At 39.3% G+C, this 16,450-nt stretch overlaps 1 protein-coding gene across 1 annotated transcript in view; it reads right to left on the bottom strand.

The window, feature by feature from the left end:
• Positions 1–1,241: 1,241 nt before the first annotated feature.
• The window catches only part of RNF17 (ring finger protein 17), a 112,753-nt gene continuing 97,544 nt past the window's right edge, over positions 1,242–16,450 (bottom strand). The window contains exons 30-37 of the mRNA XM_015120755.3: positions 16,160–16,285; positions 14,941–15,000; positions 12,394–12,510; positions 10,378–10,546; positions 6,922–7,057; positions 4,009–4,198; positions 1,887–1,994; positions 1,242–1,434 (exon numbers count right to left, since the gene is read on the bottom strand). Of these exons, the coding sequence (XP_014976241.2) occupies positions 1,896–1,994; positions 4,009–4,198; positions 6,922–7,057; positions 10,378–10,546; positions 12,394–12,510; positions 14,941–15,000; positions 16,160–16,285 (897 nt within the window). The 3' untranslated portion in view covers positions 1,242–1,434; positions 1,887–1,895. The remainder of the gene's footprint in view (positions 1,435–1,886; positions 1,995–4,008; positions 4,199–6,921; positions 7,058–10,377; positions 10,547–12,393; positions 12,511–14,940; positions 15,001–16,159; positions 16,286–16,450) is intronic.

Raw genomic sequence — 16,450 nt, 5'->3', positions numbered from 1 at the left:
CCAGTCTAGGTGAGAGTGAGACTCTTGTCTCAAAGGGGAAAAAAAAAAAAAAAAAGGAAAAAATGTTGCTAAATGAGTGAACATTTCTGTCAAATGATATTACAAAACGGGAAAGGCAAGCCCCAGACTCGAAGACATACAACAGATCAGGGATGATTAGAATACATCGTTTCTACAAATCAGTAAGAAAATTGCAAATAATTCAATAGAAAAATAGACAAAATATGAACAAGCAATGAACAAGTGACAGAATGGTCACCAGCTAATAAACCAGTGAATGCATATTCAACGAGATACGCAGTGAGATACCTTTTCTTACTAATACCACTGGCAAAAGTCTGGCGACACCAAGTGCTGACACGGAGCTCAGACAACCAGTGGTGGGATAAATTGGCAGAATATACTGTTCAGAAAGCAAAAAAGTAGTTGGAAAGTAATTGTAAAAGTAAAGTAACCCCATGACCCAGCAAATTCCATCACTATGTATATGTACTAGAAAACTGCTCATGTATACAAGGCTCCTAAAGGAATATCTATGAGAAAAAAACTGGTAAAGGAGTATCAGGATAAATTATGTGCACGGATGGATACAGCAGTAAAAGTGAATTGAGTTACACATACCAACATGGATAAATAGCAAACAAAATAGAAAATAAAAGATGATTGTGTGACAGCAGATACATTAAAAAATACACAGAGCAATACTGTGTCATTTATGGATGCATTCATATGTAGTAAAATTATAAAGACCTTTATATGAATGATAAACACCAAATCATAACAGTAGTATTTACCTCTTAATATGGTTGGCTGTGGTCCCACCCAAAATCTCCAATTGTTCTCATGATAATGAGTTCTGACAAGATCTGATGGTTTTATAAGGGATGTCTCCCCCGCTTTGCTTTGCATTTCTCCCTGCTGCCACCTTGTGAAGAAGGTGATTTGCTTCCCCTTCACCTTCTGCCATGTTAAGTTTCCTGAGGCCTCCCCAGCCATGTGTATCTGAGAGTCAATTAAACCTCTTTCCTTTCTAAATTACCCAGTCGCAGGCAGTTCTATCAGTGTAAGAACATACTAATACACTTCTACAGAATGCAGGGAGAATGTGCTTGGGAGCAGCTTTTTCATACTAATGTCTTACTTCTTAAGCTGAATCATTAGGTATAAAATGAATAAATTTTTTTCATGTGTCTTAGCTATTTCATTTTGAAATTATGGTAAAATAAAACAAGCAAATGTTTGGAAGCAAACATTTATTAACTTTTTTTTTCCACACAATTCCTAACAGCTCGATATGTAAAAATGAGGAGAGGTAAAGCACTATTGCTGAACAAGTTAAGAAAATTAAGCCTGAAATAGTCTAAATGTAAGACATAGTCTAAACATAACAGAAAACTTTCTTCTAAGCTTCTACAGATGCTCTGCACTGTATACCTGAAAAACAAAATGTGTTATTTTAAACCTTTACTTAATGTAAATGTGCAAGTCTAGCTGAATCATTCCTTATGGACAAGATTAAAAAGTTAGCTGGCTACCCATGTACTTCAGTAACTTGGTATGAGGATGGTGGCTGCTCAGTAGTTCTGTGTGCTTAGCGGGTATTTATGTGCTTTACTTACAGTGCCCACTCTCTCCTGCGTCCCCATGTACCCTGGTACTGTGAGAGTCATGACAGCCCATCCAAACGTCTTTACAGATAGGGGCCTCTTTGATACTAGTGCTGACTAGGTGAGAAGGCCTATGAAGAAATCTGGAAGAGATTCTCGGGGAGCGTTGCTGTCATTCCTTTGAGAAATCAAGGAAAATCCATGGATGCTTTTCTGATCAATCTAGCATTAATCTCCACTAGTCCCATGCCTTATGCTATGAATAGAACAAGAACTTACACTTAGGCGTTATTCATCTTTATCTGCAAGCCCCATTTCTACTAATGGCATATGAACTGGATGCTGCTCTTCGTCATATAATGTCACTATCTGTTCTGGTGCCGGAGCCTAAAATTAAAAGATACAGTTGTCAAGAAAATAGTAATGTCTTGGCTGCCTTTTCTCTCTCACATCTGGCCATTCACACAGGTGGAAAAAGGCGTTCTCTCAGGGGCCTATTGATAATTTTATACTCTATGCTTCCAAAAGGCATCTGTGGTGGTTTCTTGCAAAACCCCATTCTTTCCATTCTTCTGCTCTATTTAAATTCCTTCTCACAAGGTTTTCCTAAATGAAGCCAGGGGGCTTTGCCACCACCATCCCTTGTTACAGGTCATTAGCATTCCACACACAGCATTATACCTTTATGCATAAACTGACAGTGATGGTTAACATTAGTTGTTAACTTCGCTGGATTGAGGGATGCCTCGATGGCTGGTGAAGCATTTCTAGGTGTGTCTGTGAGGGTGTTTTCAGAGGAGACTGGTGCTAAATCAGTGGACAGAGGAAGACCCACTCTCCATGTGGGCAAGGGACATCCAGGTGGCTGGGAGACAAACAGGCAGAAAGGGGGTTCTCTGCTCTCCTTCCTGAGTAGGGGACACCTTTTCTCCTCCTCCCCTCGGACATCAGCCTCCAGATTCTTTGGCTTTTGGGCTGTAGGACTTGCACCAGTGACCTCCCAGGGGCTCTTTGGCCTCGGACTAGCAACTGCATTGTCAGCTTCCCTAGTTCTGAGGCCTCCAGACTGACCCAGGCTACCAGCTTCTCTGGTTCTCCAGCTTGCATACAGCCTATCATAGGACTTCACCTTTGATTGTGTGAGCCAGTTCCCTTAATAAATCCTCTCATATATCTATGGTTCTGATTATCCTCACATACTCACAAAATTTTGAATATTAGAGAAGTGAAAAAATACATATCTATAAGAAATACTTGCCCTGTCTGTATTTTCACTAGGTTGAGAGAAAGCCTGGATGAGCTAGTCATACCACTCTGCACATGCAATAGCATATATACAGGGATTTTCAAAAAGCACTTTCCAGGAACCATGCTGACTGATTATGAGCTCATCTGTGTCATAGCCAGTGTTTCAGGAATCCCCAAATCGTGGCGCACCAGGCAGGAATCACAAAGGAGGGAAGCAGGTTGAGCTGCACACCAGCAGTGAGGACTAGGTGAACTGAACGTCACGTTACACGTTCCCGTCTAAGGGGCTGTTGCTACGCTTTCAGCTGACTGCCATTTCAGGGGGATGGGAAGACCCAGGATTCCTAGTTTTTAGAATATCTAATCAGGGCCAGAAATACAGACTTCTTGGGTAAGATTTCCAATTTTAAAACACTATGCTAAATAAAACAAGGTACAGGCCAGATTCTGTCTGTGGGCTACTGTGACATGCTGAGCCTCAGAACAAGAAAACATTTACATGAAACAGTCTGGAGTTTTTTAGTTGACCTTTTGATGCAGGTTCTACTATATCAAATAATTCAAAAGTAGTACAATTATGAGACTAGTACAATTAGTATAATTCAAGCCTTTCTATAATGACCAGAACTACCATTCTTTCCCACGCTTCTTTTAGAATGCAGGTGAAATGCCACGTTCCTGTTTTACTTATTCAGTTAAATACTTGAGTGGCTTCTAAGCAGCAGCTCAAACACCCTCTCCTGACCTCTCCAGATGCAAATAATCATTTCTTCTCACACTTCCCCCACCCACAAAGTTAGCTATAGCTCTGTTATAGTACTTATTTCATTCAACCTCACACTAATTGTTTGCATATTTGTTTCCCTATTATAAATTAATTATGGGATAGTCATCTTGAGCATTTTATTAATTACATAAATGATATTTTATATCACCATAGGGGTAAGCAGTTTGTTAAACATAAACTAAGACATTTTAACAAGGCTTAAAATTAAGCTTTATATGTATATGTAAAGCTATACATATAAACTATATCCTATATAGCTTTATATGCTTTAGTATACTCTTGCATGTAGACATTGCATAGAAACACTTGACAAAGTGTGGACACAGAAATAGCTTTACAATAATTGTGGCTAGTTGAGACACTTACCATGGACACAGCATAAAGCTGTTTTCCTTGAAGACAGTCTATCATAGCCCACAGTGCCTCCATACTCCATTTGGGACAATATGGTATTCTTGTCTCCCCTAGATCCCTTAAGGGAGGTTTAAACCCTGCCAAGAGAACCTTTATGGCTCGAGCTGGATACCGCATAAGATGAGGAGGAATTTGGCACAGTCTGTCACAAAAGAAATTCTTAAATTAAAATTCTCTTCCAGCTGAAACTATACAATTCTTAGAAAGAAAGCATAAGGGAAAAGCTTTGTAACATTGGATTTTACAGCGATTTTTTTGGATACGACCCCAAAAGCACAGGAAATGAGAAAAATCAGATAAAATGGACTTCTTAAAAAAATAAACTTCTGTGTATCAAAGGATACAACAGAGCAAAAAGGCAACCTACAGAATGGGAGAAAACATACATAAACATGGACATTAAAGATCTACAAATGACCAACGAGCACATGACAGGATGTTCAACATCACTAATCATGAGGGAAATGCAAATCAAATCCAAAGTGAGATTCCACCTCACACCTACTAGATGACTACTATAAAACAAAACCACAAGTGCTGGTGAGGATGTGCAGGAACTGGAACCTTTGTGCTCTTAGTGAGAATGTAAAATAGTGCAGCCACTGTGGGAAAGAGCATGGAGGTTCCTCAAAAATTAGGATAGACCATATGATCCAGCAGTTCCATTTCTGGGTATATACCCAAAATAACTGAGAGAAGGTACTCAAAGATATAAATGTACACCCACGTTCATAGAAGCATTATCCACAAGAGCCAAAAGTGGGCAGCAACCCAAGTTCCACCTTCCAGGGAAGGGATAAATGAGATGTAGTATACACTGTATGAGGGGGCTTCAAAAAGTTCATGGAAAGATGAAATTAAGATGAAAATAAAAAATGTAAACTTTATTTCTCAACATAAGTTCCATCAAGACCATGACACATTTGTAAGCTATGATAACAGCCCTTTAGTCCATCCCTTAAGAACTGAGGGTCCTGGGAATATAACCATGTCAATGTGATCTTTCTTACATTATTAACTGGAGAAAAATGGGTGCCCTTTAAATACTTTTTAAGATTAGGAAACAAAAAACAATCTAGAAAGGGCCACATCAGGACTGTAAAGTGGATGCCTAATGATTTAGGTAAAACTCTTGCAAAATCGCCCTTGTTTGATGAGAGGAATGAGCAGGAGCACTGTGGTGGTGAAGGACTCTGGTGAAGCTTTCCCAGGCGTTTTCCTGCTAAAGCTTTGACCAACTTTCTCAAACACTCCTAAGAAGATGATGTTGTCATTCTTTGCCTTTCCAGAAAGCCGGCAAGCAAAATGCCTTCGGCATCCAAAAAAGAAAAAACAAATGGTTGCCATGACCTTTGCTCTTGACCAGTCCATTTCTGACCGGACCACTTCCGCCTCTTGTTTTCACTGTGCCCTGCCTTCAGGATCACACTGGTAAAGTCACGTTTCATCTGCAATTGCAGTTCTTTGAAGAAATGCTTCAGGGTCCTCATCCTGCTTGTCTACAGTTTCCACTGAAAGCTCTGCTCCTCTCTGCAGCTGACCTGGGTCCGACAGGTTTGGCATCCACTGAGTGGAGAGTTTCCTCAGCTCTTTCAGTCCGCATTGTATAAGCTGAACCAACTGAAACGTCTTTGCTGTTGGCTAGTATTTCTGCTGTTGTCAGTCCTCTTCAATTAGGGCATGAACAAGATTCATTTTTTTTTCCTCACAAATTGATGTGGAAGGACTACTGCTACGGGCTTCATCTTCAACATCATCTTATCCCTTCATAAAACAAGTTATCCATTTGTAAACTGCTTTCTTTGGGGCACTGTTTCCATAAAGTTTTTAAAAAGCAAAAATGGTATCACCATTCCTCCACCCAAGCTTCACCATAAATTTGATGTTTGTTGTTGTTTCAATATGAGCAGAATTCATGTTGCACTTATCCTTTTTAGTGTCTCAAATAAGATCCTGTTCAGACATGTTAGAACAAGTTAGCACAATTTTGGTGAAAAATTTTTGAAATCCATGCAGTTTTTTCATAGTATGCATTTTCCATGAACTTTTTGAAGACCCCCTCATATATATAATGGAATATTATTCAGCCTTAAGAAGTAAATTCTGACACATGCTACAACATGGATGAATCTTTAAAAATTATGCTATTGAAATATGCCAACACAAAAGGACAAATGCTGTATGAATTTACTTATATGAGGTACCAAGAACAGGCAAGTTCAGAGACAGGAGACCATGGGTTACTAGGGATTAGGTGAGAATGGACTATGATCTTATTATTTAATAGGTACAGGGTTTCTGTTTGGAATAACAAAATTGTTCTGGAAATGGAAAGTGGTGGCAGTTGTATAACCTTGTGAATGTATTTAATGCCAGTTATTATACTTAAAAATAGCTAAAATGGGCCAGGTGTGGTGGCTCACGCCTGTAATCCCAGCACTTAGGGAGGCTGAGGCGGGGGGATAACCGGAGGTCAGGAGTTCGAGACCAGCCTGGCCAACATGGCGAAATCCCGTCTCTATTAAAAATATAAAAACATCAGCTGGGATGGTGGCAGGCACCTGTAATTCCAGCTACTAGGGAGGCTGAGGCAGGAGAATCGCTTGAACCTGGGAGGCGGAGGTTGCAGGGAGCCGAGATTGCATCACTATACTCCAGCCTGGGCGACAGAGCAAGACTCCATCTCAGGAAAATAAAAAAGCTAAAATGGTAAATTTTATGTATACTTTAACTCGATAAAAATTCCCAATTTATAAACAGCCTTAGATTAACCCTTTTCTTTTAAAAGAGACAAAATATTCTCAATAAGAAAACTATTTTTTAAAAAAAGAAACCTAATTCAACACCCCGACATTTATTTTCAACCTGTTTAATGTCAGCTTTGCAGTTGATCCATAATCAACAAATTGTACTAGGATAGATAAAGGATTAAATTCTTTAATGGAAACAATCTTCGCTCTATACCATAAGCCATCATCATATTCTGCAAGGCAAGGCATTTCTGGAAAGACAGAAAAAGGGAAAAAGTCATATGGTCTTTTATTAAATATTTTTAATCCAAAGGAAATCAGCATATCAAAGGGCTACCTGCACCCCATGTTTGTTGCAGCACTACTCACAATAGCCAATATATGGAATCAACCCAGGTGTCCATCAACAGATGAATGAATAAAGAAAATGTGCTGATTATATACACAATGGAATACTATTTGGCCATAAAAAAGAATGGAATCCTGTTATTTGCAGTAACATGGATGGATCATTATATTAACTAAGACAAGCACAGAAAAACAAGTATCGCATGTTCTCACTCATATGAGAGCTAAAAAAGTGCATCTCATGAGGATAACAAGTAGATTAATGGTCACACGAGGCCATAAAAGGCAAATATACATGTGTTTGGGGTTGGGGGATGAAGAAGGTTGGTTGATAGGTACAAACATATAGTTGGAAGGAATAAGTTCCAATATTTGATAGCAGAGTAAGGTACCTAGTTCACAACAATGGATTGTATATTTCAGATTAACCAGAAGTCTTGAAATGTTCCCAACACATAGAAGTAACTGCTCGAGGTGATGAATACCCTATTGTCTTGATAATTACGCACTCTATGCATGTAATATCACATGTACCCCATAAATATATACAATTATGTATCAAAAATGTTTAATACAGAAAAGTACAAAGAAGAAAATGTAACAAATATATGCTCACCATCCAGAATTAAACACTAAACAGTTGGCCTTATGTTGGCTTCTCTTTCTCTGTTCGTATTTTGTAAGTCTTTGTTCACTAAATAAAGGCACTTCTCCCATTCTCAGTTGCTAGTTCTTGTATTCTTATTATGAGCTTATTAGCTCATATTGCCACTGCCCCAACTTCTGATACTCCCCTAGTCTCTTCTAGCGTGGGCCATCATCTTTGGCAAAGGATGATAACTATTTGCTGTTCCTGCCTTCCATTCTGTCCTCCCATTCATTTGCTGTGGGACCACCAGAATTAAATTTTTTAAAATGCAATTACATTGCTCTTATTTAAAATTCATTAATGGTACACCTTAACTGCCTGTAATATCAAGTCCTTATTACAATTTACAGGCGTCTTCAGTTGTTTGTTCTCCCAAACAACTTCTACCACATTTCCTCAATGAGTTACCTGAACAGGATTACTTAAAATTTTGATCCTTCTATTTAGCTTATGACTATCCCCCTCATCTAGAGTGTTTTCCTGAGCCCTTCTTTTTTATGATGTTTATCATAAACATCAAGAAAACATTCTGACAGTTTTTAGGGTATTCATTGCCTTGAGCAGTTATCATTCTTCTTTCAAAGCCCAGCTCCAACATGACCAACAAAACCCTAACAACTGATCACTGCTTTCCCTGATTCTACAGCATTACACACACTCCTTTAAGAGAAGCTATTCTTTTCATACTCTACTTGGTTTATCTGTCTCTTCTCTGCTTAGAGCACTTGTTCTTGAGTGCAGAACTGTTGTTTGTATTCCTAACATGGTACCTGACACAAGCTAAGTAAAAAAAAAAAAGTGTACTAATGAGTGCTAGGCTTGAGTTAAACTGTGGAAAAATTAGTACGGTATACACTTCCCTTTGTACATCCTTAGATTTCAGAGTGATGGCATGTGCCTCAGTTTCCTATCTTGTTCTACCTCCTTATGTCATACGCTTTTTATGTAATTTCACAGAGAATTCTATTTGTGGGCAAGTGACATTGAAATACATGACTAATGAATAAAGATTTTTATTTCAAGTGATTTTAATTAAAGAGTTATAGACAATTTCTTTCATATATAAATTCATCAGGGCCAAGAACGGAGGCTCATGCCTTTAATCCCAGCACTTTGGGAGGCCGAGGTGGGCAGATCACCAGAGGTCAGGAGTTCAAGACCAGTCTGACCAACATGGAGAAACCCCATCTCTACTAAAAATACAAAATTAGCCAGGCGAGGTGGTACGTGCCTGTAATCCCAGCTACTTGGGAGGCTGAGGCAGGAGAATCGCTGAACGTGGGAGGCACAAGTTGCAGTGAGCCGACACTGAGCCACTGCACTCCAGCAGCCTGGGCAACAAGAGTGAAACTCTGTCTCAAAAAAAAAAAAAAAAAAAAAAAAGTCATCACTGAAACAATAAAGAATCTCATCTGGACCGGGCGCAGTGGCTCACGCCTGTAATCCCAGCACTTTGGGAGGCCGAGGCAGGTGGATCACAAAGTCAGGAATTTGAGACCAGACAGGCCAAGATGGTGAAACCCCGTCTCTACGAAAAATACAAAAATTAGCTGGGCATAGTGGTACATGCCTGTAATCCTAGCTACTCAGGAGGCTGAGGTAGGAGGACTGCTTGAGCCCAGGAGGCGGAGGTTGCAGTGAGCACCACTGCACTCCAGCCTGGGCGACAGAGCAAGACTCATCTTTAAAAAAAAAAGGCTGGGCAAGTTGGCTCATGCCTATAATCCTAGCATTTTGGGAGACCAAGGTGGGCAGTTCACTTGAGTTCAGGAGCTTGACACCAGCCTGGTTAACATGGGGAAATCCCATCTCTACTAAAAATACAAAAATCGGCTGGGCGTGGTGGCACGCACCTGTAATCCCAACTACTTGGGAGGCTGAGGCAGGAGAATCGCTTGAACCCGGGAGCAGGAGGTTGCAGTGAGCCGAGATCACATCACTGCACTCCAGCTCGGGCAACAAAACAAGACTCTGTCTCAAAAACCAAACACAAAACTCACGGAATACTGGTAAGACATTAAGATGATGGTTTTCCCTTTGCTAAAATATCAGGAATACATCCCTATGCCATACTGCGGTAACCAGATACATTTTCCTCAGAGGAGAGCCACACACATTTAATAAAGATGGGAGGAATGGACTGAAAAGATGAAAGAGTAGAAATGTGACCTGACAGAACAGGTCATACTTTGAACCTCCACCTCACGATTATCGTAGGTGGCTTGTAATTAAAATGATGACCATTAAGGTCTGAATGACAACTCTTCCAACTTCAGCTACTGATAACCTCAAACTCAGAAAATAATCTTTATGCACTTTTCCAACACCGTCTCATTTGTGCAACGTGGACGTGCCCCCCAAGGGAGTTTACTAATGTCTCTGAGTTCACCTTCCTTATCTAGAAAATGAGAAAGAGGTCATCTTCTGGGTATCTCGAGGATTCCAGGAAATCATGCATGTAAAGTGAATACAAGACAAATGTCAACATTAGAGAGAGCCCAAGGTCATCAGCCCATTAAAACAAAATCCAAGTTTTATTAAGTATCCTGTTTCATTCAAATGTAGTAAGTATACCTGTTCTAAAATCCGTCAGAGGAGGAAGTGCCTCTACCTTCTTATTAACCCTCTGCAGTGCTTCATCAAGGCTCTCGGATTCCGATTCCCCGCTGACTCCACTATCATCTGTGTCACTATGCTGGTTAGAGTGGTTACAAGTTTCTACAGAATCAAGGCAAATATACACCTAAGTGGGGAGAAGGAAAGGAAAACTTTCAGATTCTGGAATTTCAAGCATTTATGTGGACAAAATTACTGTGGCAGACAGCCTCCAGCGATGCCCCCAGAGACCTCTACACCTCCTGATATTCACCTCCTATTCCTTCCCACATCCTACCACACTTATCTTGTGATCAAGACAACACGATTAGGCTGGGCATGGAGGTTCATGCCTATAATCCCAGCACTTTGGAAGGCTGAGGTGGGAGGATCACTTGAGCTCATGAGTTCAAGACCAGCCTGAGTAACACAGTGAGACCGCATTTCTACTAAGAATCAAAATCATGAGGCTGGGCGCGGTGGCTCACGCCTGTAATCCCAGCACTTTGGGAGGCCGAGGGGGGGTGGTGAATCACGAGGTCAGGAGATCGAGACCATCCTGGCTAACATGGTGAAACCTCGTCTCCACTAAAAATGCAAAACAAAAATTAGCCGCACGTGGTGGCGGCCGCCTGTAGTCTCGATACTCTGGAGGCTGAGGCAGGAGAATGGCATGAACCCGGGAGGTGGAGCTTGCAGTGAACTGAGATCGCACCACTGCACCCCAGCCTGGGAGACAGAGCAAGACTCTGTTTAATAATAATAACAGTAGTAGTAATCATAATTAGCTGGGCATGGTAGTACACACCTGTAGTCCCAGCTGCTCGGGAGCCCAAGGCAGGAGGAATGCTTGAGCCTGGGAAATTAAGGCTTCAGTGAGCTATGTTTATGTCACTGCACTCTCCAGCCTGGATGACAAAACGTGTCCTCTATCTCAAAACAAACAAACAAATAGAAAAAACCACACAACTATAGTGACAGTGTGTGACTCCTGAGACTGGTATATAAGGACATGTAGCTTCTGTCTTGGTAGAGCTGTCCCAGGGATTTCATGTGCCAGGAAGCCACAGCCATGCTGCAAGCAGACAATCGGAGAGGCCACAGGCAGGAAACAGAGCCTTCCAGGTGGTGCCATGTGAGTGAGTCTTTTCGAAAGTGGTTTCTGCAGCCCCTGTCAACATCATGGCTGCAACCTCCTGAGAGCCTGAGCTAGAGTGCTTAACTCAGCATCTCCCAGATTCCTGACCCTCATGTGTGTTTGTATTAAGCTGCTAAGTTTAGGGGAAAATTGTGATGCAGCAATAAATAAGCAAAATTACCAAAACCAGCAATAGTTGTTTAGCAACTACATACAGCATAACATGCTACTTACTCTGCTCTCTGATGAAATTAGAAAGCAAATCCTTCCCCTGCCTGTGAGAGAATGGCCTATGAAGGAGCTGCTGAAGCTACTTATTTCTTCCTCTCTTTGTTAGCCAAGGACAAGTAATTGAACTTTCAGTGCCTTTATTCATCATTCAATCAATATTCACCAGGTGCCTAGTATTTACCAGGCGCTACTCTAGGTTCTGGGGATACCTCAATAAACAACATGGAGCTATACCCTAAGGGGAGGCAGACCAACCTAGTTAAGTGGGACACAGTGTCAGCCAGGTGGTTAAGTAGAAGAGTTCAATGCCGGAAGAGGAAGGAAAGCAAGATGTTTAAGATTTCATAGATAGAAACGGTTCCACCTTAAAAATCTAAATATCGGATATAAGCATAACATTGAATAAAGCAGCATAACACTGGGAACCCAGTAGGTCCTTAAAAAACACTTGCCTTAAATATTAACAAATATCTGAAGAGGGTATTATAGGGTGGGGCAAACTAGAGATCACGAATTTGCAACATTTGAAATCAGGAAGATAGAGAAGTGAAGAGTCACTTCTGGTGTTTAAGACCAAGATAGATTGTTATGTTTTTAATCACCAACTAATCATTGAGATCACATACTTCATTAGGTGAGACAACGTGCTTGACTTGAACAGCACAGAGTTCTCCTGGGGAAGGCAGAGATGAAGACAAATATGGTGGTAAAAGAGGAGTGTCTGTTTCAGACGAAAGCAATTCCTAAAACACCACAGAAAAATTCAAATTTCAGAATGAGGATGAAAATCTATTACATTATAAAAATTCATGACGGTGCCAATTTAGTTTTCAATTAGCAGAAAGCAAGCTCTCTTAAATACTGAACACCATAAAATGATTTTGTTACAGTAGGACCAAAATGTGATGACAATCAAAGATCTTTAGTATTCTTTTGTCCTCTAATTCTAAAGCGTTTTGTGCAAAAAAATGCATGTATGTTTATTGATATGCATATTATCTACACATACACATACAATTCTAGAAGAATAGTTAATAGTAACTGCCACCAATGAAGGCTGCGGTGTTTGAGGTGCAGAATGAGGAACAGATCCCTCTTCCTTTTATACATTTTTGCAGTATTTAAGTACTTTCTAATAAAAACTAAAATAATACATGAAATGCTAAAAGAAAATGTAAGTTAAAATCATCAGAATGGTGTGCTTTCTCTTAAGCCCCATGAAAGCATAAGGAATACTACAGTTATGTGATTCCCAAGACGACCATGGCACCTAGTAACTGTTAAAAGCAAATGTGTATAAAAATGTGGTGCATGTTTTTCTGCAAATACAAGCAATATATTTATTTATTTATTGAGACTGAATCTCACTCTGTCACCCAGGCTGGAGTGCAACGGTGCGATCTCAGCTTACTGCAAGCTCTGCCTCCTGGGTTCACGCCATTCTCCTGCCTCAGCCTCCTGAGTAGCTGGGACTACACGTGCCTGCCACCACGCCCAGCCAATTTTTTTGTATTTTTTTTTTTTTTTTTAGTAGAGACAGGGTTTTACCATGTTAGCCAGGATAGTCTTGATCTCTGGACCTTGTGATCCACCTGCCTCAGCTTCCCAAAGTGCTGGGATTACAGGCGTGAGCCACCGCGCCCGGCACAATATCTTCATAAAAAGTTCTTATTCTTCAAGAATAAGGTAATTATCTTAAGTAAAACCATCATATTCAAATTTGTAGGTTAATTTATTACTATTTAATGTTTTCAAACTGGTAGACAAAACAAAAAAAAGTTTGAACCTAGGAAAATTCAGCAAAAAGTGATCAGCCACTGTTGAAATTTGTTGAACTTTTTAAGTAAGTAATAGGCAATTTACAATAAGGTTATGTTATTTTCATAAATTACAAAGGTTTACTTAAGTAAACTCTTCCTGCACAAAAAAAGTCCAAGTGATAAAACAAACAGATAAACTGGACTTCATCAAAATTAAAAACTTTGGTACTTAAAAGGACACTATCAAAAAAGTGAAAAGAAAGCTGGGTGTGGGGGTCCATGCCTTTAGTTCCAGCTACTCTGCAAAAAGGCAGGAGGGCTGCTTGAGGCCCGGAGTTCAACACCAGCCTGGGCAATGGAGCAAGACTCTCTCAAATCCGTTAATGTGAAAAGACAACCCACAGAATAAAAGAAAATATTTGCAATCATATATTTGATAAGGTACTTGCATGCATAATTATAAAGAACTGTTAGAGCTCAACAATGAAAAGATAAATAACCCAAATAAAAATGGGGAACTGATTTGAAGGGATTTCTAAAAAAATATATATATATATAAATGGCCAATAGGTACATGAAAAGATGCTCAACAATACTAATCACCAGGACAAGCATATCAAGTCGACAATGATATGCCACTTCACGCCTATCCTAAAATGGCTAGAAAAACAGATTACAAGTAGTAATTTGGTGAGGAAGTGGAAAAAAGGGGGTCCTTACACACACCCTACTGGCATGCATGTAAAATGATGCTGCCACTTTGGAAAACAGTCTTGGAGATCTTTAGAATGTTAAACATAGTTACCATAGACTCAGTAATTCCACTACTAGGTGTATATCCTAATGAAGGGAAAACAAATGTCTACATAAAAACTTGTACCTGATCAGACAGTAGCATTACTCCCAATCACCATAAGGCGGAAACAATCCAGTGTCCACCCACAGATGAAGGGTAAACAAAACATATCCATCCAGTGGAATGTGATTCAGCAATAAGGAGTGAAGCACTGTTACACACAACATGGATGAACCTTGAAAACGTTATGCTAAGTGAAAAGCCAGTGACAAAGGACCACATATTATACGATTCCATTTATATGAAATGTACAGGATAAGCAAATCCATAGGGACAGAAGTCATGAAGTTAGGGAAGGAAGAATGCAGAATGACTGCAGCTGGTACAGGGCTTCTTTTGGGGGGGATAAAATGTTCTGGAAATAGATAGTGGTGATGGTTACAAAACAGTGAACAATATTGAACACCACTGAACTGTATATTCAATAGGTAAATTCTATGATATATCAATAATATTTCAATAAAACTGTTATAAAAGAAAGCTCTTTCTGTCCTGTATCAGATCCTTTGTATTAATGAAGTGTCCAAAGTTTCCAAAATACTTGGATTGTTACTTACCTCAAACCTTATTTCCCACTGTTCCTCTTCATACTTTTTATCATGATCTGATCTTGGTTTCTGAAATAATATAGTATTGAGTAAAATCACCTTTAGCTATATTGTTTTAAGGTACTTTCCATATTTCATCCCCACAAAAACTGGGTGCATTTTCTTGTTGGTATTCATTTGTTAATTTCAGATCAATTACAGGAAAATCTAATGTTCTGAATAATCTCACCATCTTAAGTTTTCAACAATCAGAAACTTCAAATGTATGTTAACACATGTATGTCAATGCTAATTCATTTATTGTAAGAGTCGGAGGTCTTACCTTTCCCTTTAAAATGTTCACAGTGAATAGTACAACTAGAACAGAAAGACTAAGTAATCTTTATAAAACTTGTTTAATAACGGACGGAACCTCTTTTACACACACACACACACACACACCCCCACTCACCCACAACCACACCTCTGCTTTAAAGAAAAAGCTGGCAGTGAGGATTACAGGTACAAAGTTATAGCACAATTTCTATTTGAGAGAAGAAAGTAGTTTTCTTTATCCATGGACCAATGTTTGGTTGTGTACTATCACCAAAATGAATATTAAAAAGTCTAAAAAGTAGACTGCAACTCTAGAAATAAAAATATCTTGTGATATAAAATATAATGATGCATAATCTATTCCTATAAAAGATTTATAGCAGCTTGAAATGTGAAACCATATCTTGTAACAGGCTATAGTTTTTAAAGCACTAAACCACAGAAGCACCAGGCAAGGAATGAGCCAGTAATGGAAGCTAAGTTCAAAATGTGCCTCTGGGTTTCCTGTGAGAAGGCAAATGGGAGAAATTTTGTAATACATGGCTTTTGTGTCAAGTAAAAGGAAAAAATATTTGACCTGGAGCAAGAGCCCTCTTCTGGTATTGAATTCTATAGAGATTTTAGAACGTGCATCCCTACATTCAAACAACACTTAATAGCATGGGCATCACACTAGGTTTGAAGGTACAGAAACACTGATTGAATCTTAATGTAATTAAAGTCTTTTACAGGACACTTATAAAGCATGACACAGTCTTATTTATCTTTCTCAGCAAAAATGTGTAAGTCCTCTAGACTCTCTTAATAGATCAGATATGTAGAATCATATTTAAGACATAGTGTAAGACAAAATGTGACATTTTAACTAGTCTGTTCTACACTTTAGATTTTTATAGAAAAATAGTTCACTTACTTCTTTCAACATCTCCTCAGTATGTTCAGAAGTACAGTATTTATAGTATGCCATAAAATAAGAAAGTGACATTCCATCAAAATAGAGGTGAATAGACAATTTCTCCCACGGATTTTTAGGTAATTCCTATTTAAAGTTCAATAAAGGTTATTATTATAAAAATAAACTCCATTTGATGACATTTTTATAGTCAGCAAATATTAAATTTAGCTTCTGACAATATAACAGTATTAACTAGTTTGGCTAGTGACTCATTTCATAGAATTTTCTGGCCGGGCGCGGTGGTTCAAG

This window comes from Macaca mulatta, chromosome 17, assembly GCF_049350105.2.
Source record: "Macaca mulatta isolate MMU2019108-1 chromosome 17, T2T-MMU8v2.0, whole genome shotgun sequence".
In the NCBI taxonomy this organism is placed as follows: Eukaryota; Metazoa; Chordata; class Mammalia; order Primates; family Cercopithecidae; genus Macaca; species Macaca mulatta.
This window is presented reverse-complemented; position numbering and strand designations above follow the sequence as displayed.